Consider the following 3542-nt stretch of genomic DNA (forward strand, 5'->3'; position numbering starts at 1 on the left):
CAAGGATTTTGATGCTCTTGGTTGGATTGAACAGCATATTCTCCCTCAGACCTTTATTTCTACTGATGATGTGTCTATGGACACCATTTTCAGTATATGGCGCGGAGTTGTGTCCGGATGGCTAGTCTTCATGCCGCTATTGCCCGGGAGTTCAAGAAATCCCCCATTGGTGCGACCAGCTCCCGACTTGAGAAGGCTCAGTCTGAATTCGAGAGGATTAGTGAACTGAAGGCTGCTAGGATTACTGAGTTGGAGGCATCTTTGGAGAAAGAGAAAGCTAAGGCTACCGCGGCTGTGGCGGCAGCGAATGCATCTGAGGAGATGGCGAAGGCGGCTACAGAGAATTATACTACACACATTCTCCACCTTCCGCTGCCTTTTTTGAGCGGGACGACGTTGGACATCCATGTGGAGTACTCGAGCTCCTTGATGAACCTGGCTTCTAGTAGCCCGGCTGTTTGCTTGGTGACTTCATTGGCCCTTTCCTGGGACATCTTTCTTCGTCGTTGGGCTACTGGCTTGGCATCTAGTTTGACAGCTAGTCGGTAGGATGCGACTTCGGGATCCAAGCCGGCATGTTTGAGGGTGTCCATGCGAAGAGATCGCCGTTTGCCCTTACGACCTCCATGAGCGGGCCCTTGAGCTCGTGGGGTAGGTTCCTGTTTACGAAGGTAAACTGCTCTGCCGACTTCCTTATTTGGAACTTCTCAATGTCCCCTTCTGGTTCTAGTCTCGGCTTGACTTCCATCCTTACGTCCAAGTCTGCCAAGAACACACCAGCTGCCTTCTTAGACTCTTTCCTTAGGTAGAGACTGGCGTTGTCGTAGGCGACCGCCGCTTCTAAGTCTCTCCTAATGGAGCCAACGGTTCCTTTTTCTGTCACGAACTTTATTGTTAGGAATTTAGTACATATCACGGCTGAAAATTCATTGATGGTCTTTCTTCCTAGAATGATGTTGTAGGCTGTGGAGTCTCTAAGGACTACGAAGTCCGCCATAACCGACCTTTTACCGTCATCGGCTCTAAGGCAGATTGGGAGAGAGATCATCCCGTCGAGCTTTATATAGTTGTCGCCTAGCCCCATAACCCCGTGCTGGTGACTCTTGAGGTCAGACTCCTTGAGTCCCATGACGTCGAATACGTTCCTGAATAGGATGTTGGAGTTAGCCCCAGTATCGACGAGGATTCGCCTGACTAACCCGGTCCCAACAATTGCCGTGATTACCATGGGGGGTGTTTTAGGGAGATCGTAAAACCACTGATCTTCTGGACCGTAGGATATCGTTGGGGTCTTCTGCTTGAGGCGGTGGGACCTCTTGTCGAGATAGAAAGGATCCGGGTATCCTTCTTTGCTGCTGACTTAGATTTGGGGGGGTATCGCGCCTGACCACAACGTTAACCATGAAAGTTGGGGGGTTTTCGGTGTTCCCTGTGGGCTCTTGTCTTGCCTTGACAGTCCGGTTACGATCTTTTTTGGAGCACTCCCGTTCCCGTCTTCTTAGTTCTCGGATGAGTCGGGAGAACTCGCTCAATTTTCCATCCCAGATGGCCTGCTCTAAAGCATCTTTGAGGTCGAAACAGTCTTGGGTCTTGTGACCGAATCCCTTGTGATAATCACAATAGAGGCTTTTGTTGCCTTCCATTCTCTCTTTTAACGGTCTGGGTCTGGATAGGATTTCCTTGTCCGCAATCTACTGATAGACTTCCACTATGGGCGCCGTGAGTGGCGTGTAGTTGGTGAACCTCCCCACCCATGGAGGTTGTTTGGGGTGCTTGGCCGGGGTTCCGTCCCTAGGAGCTTCTTTATATCGGTCGACCTGGGGGCCTGCCAAACTGAGGGGTTCGAGAGCTACCGTTTATTGGTTGCTACAACCTGACTCACCTCCTTATCATTGATGTATTCCTTGGCCACGCTTTGAATTTCCTGCATGGTCCAGACAAGTTTGGTCGTGAGGTGCTTTCTAAAGTCCTCATTTAGCAGGCCATTTCTTAGGCAGAGACTAGCAACCGAGTCCGTGAGGCCATCAATTTCCAAGCATTCGTCGTTGAACCTATCCAGAAACTTTCTGGTCGGCTCTCCGGGCTTTTGAGTGACCCCTAGCAAGTTAATCGGGAGCTTTGCCTTGACTATGCGTGTTATGAACCGAGCTAGGAAGCTTTGGGAAATGTCCATGAAGGTCGTGATGGACCCTTGCGAGAGTGCGTTAAACCATCGGACTGCTGGGTCAGCCAGCGTTACGGGAAATGCTCGACCCCTGACCGCGTCGCCTACCCCTTCCAAATTCATCTGCGCTTCAAAGGCTGTGAGGTGCTCCTGGGGGTCCTTAGTCCCTTCGTACCTCATCTCTGTTGGCTTGTCAAAATTTCTCGGAAGCCAGACCTTGAGGATCGAGGGGTGGAAAGGGGTTGTCCCCATGATGACGGGTTCCAGCCGTTTCTTGGCTTTTCCCTTTTGGGACTCCCCGTGGCTCTCGGACCTACCTTGGGTAGGTCGGGAGGTCGCTTGTGTGTGCGCCTCATCGCATTTTGTTAGGCTCTTCTCTCGGTCTTCGTATCTTCGGGAGGGGGAGCGGGTGTGGGATCGGCTGACGTCTCCGTGGGATCGGCTAACGTCTCCGTGGGATCGACTCCTCGCTGCAAGCTCCCTTTCAAGGTTTTGTACTCGGTGTCTAAGCTCCTACATAATCTTAGCGCCGTCGGCTCCCGTTCCTCCGAAGGGACGTCTTTCTGGGGCCTTCGTGTAGATTGGTTGGTTTGGCTGAATGGAGGATCGCGGGTGTTCGGCGCCACGAGCCATCGAACTTGCCCTACTCAAGCGGGCCCATCCTCCTTCCCGAAGCTCCTCCGACGTGGGGAGTCGCTCCATGTCTGCTCCAGGATCCCCATAGACGGCGCCAATGTTCGCTACCTGCGAGATTCGGGTGCTCGGGGGGTCGGGTTGTGATGAGTGGATGAGGCCTTGGGCTGACTTGGATCGGGAGTAGGTGTGTGGGTCAAAATCTGGCGACACCGAAGGTGGCATGGACGAGGGGGATAACCATCTGCAAGGACACTTCAACGATCAAGTCAGTGTTCGTACGAGGTGAGAGCCAAATTAAGTAAAATGATGCGTACCTCGGGGGAAGAGGTGGCCTCTTCCCTTATATACTATGTTGGGTGGGCCTATAGGTGACCTAGCCCACTGACCAGGAAGCTTCTACGATCTGTCCTGGTCCACGTGGGAGGATTAGGTCGTTCCGGTTTTTGGATCGGGGCTTCGGGTGCTATCCCGAGGGAACCGACCCGACCGGTCGCTGGTCGCGGTGGCGTAGGTCGTACAGATGGTAAGTCGTTCGTGCTTCAGGTCGAGTGTTAGGAACCGACCCGTTGGATTCTCCCTGCTGAGGGATGGTTCGGACTTGGGTCAGGAATAGTGCCCCGACCCGACTGCCAATCGGGCTAGACCTGCAACGGTCCATAATAGAGAACTAACTTTTTGTTAATGAATATGTTAATGCTCTTTAATTAGGACCAATAGACTCTTTCTTCTCTTTATAGGAGGT

General features: G+C 52.5%; 1 protein-coding gene across 1 annotated transcript; it reads right to left on the reverse strand.

Annotated features, from left to right (window-relative positions):
* Positions 1 to 1849: 1849 nt before the first annotated feature.
* Positions 1850 to 2416, reverse strand: LOC107484312 (uncharacterized). Its single transcript, XM_016104923.1, has one exon. It carries the CDS (start codon positions 2414 to 2416, stop codon positions 1850 to 1852), a length of 567 nt encoding a protein of 188 aa, XP_015960409.1.
* Positions 2417 to 3542: the final 1126 nt, after the last annotated feature.

This window comes from Arachis duranensis, chromosome 4 (genome assembly GCF_000817695.3).
Source record: "Arachis duranensis cultivar V14167 chromosome 4, aradu.V14167.gnm2.J7QH, whole genome shotgun sequence".
NCBI classification, from domain to species: domain Eukaryota; kingdom Viridiplantae; phylum Streptophyta; class Magnoliopsida; order Fabales; family Fabaceae; genus Arachis; species Arachis duranensis.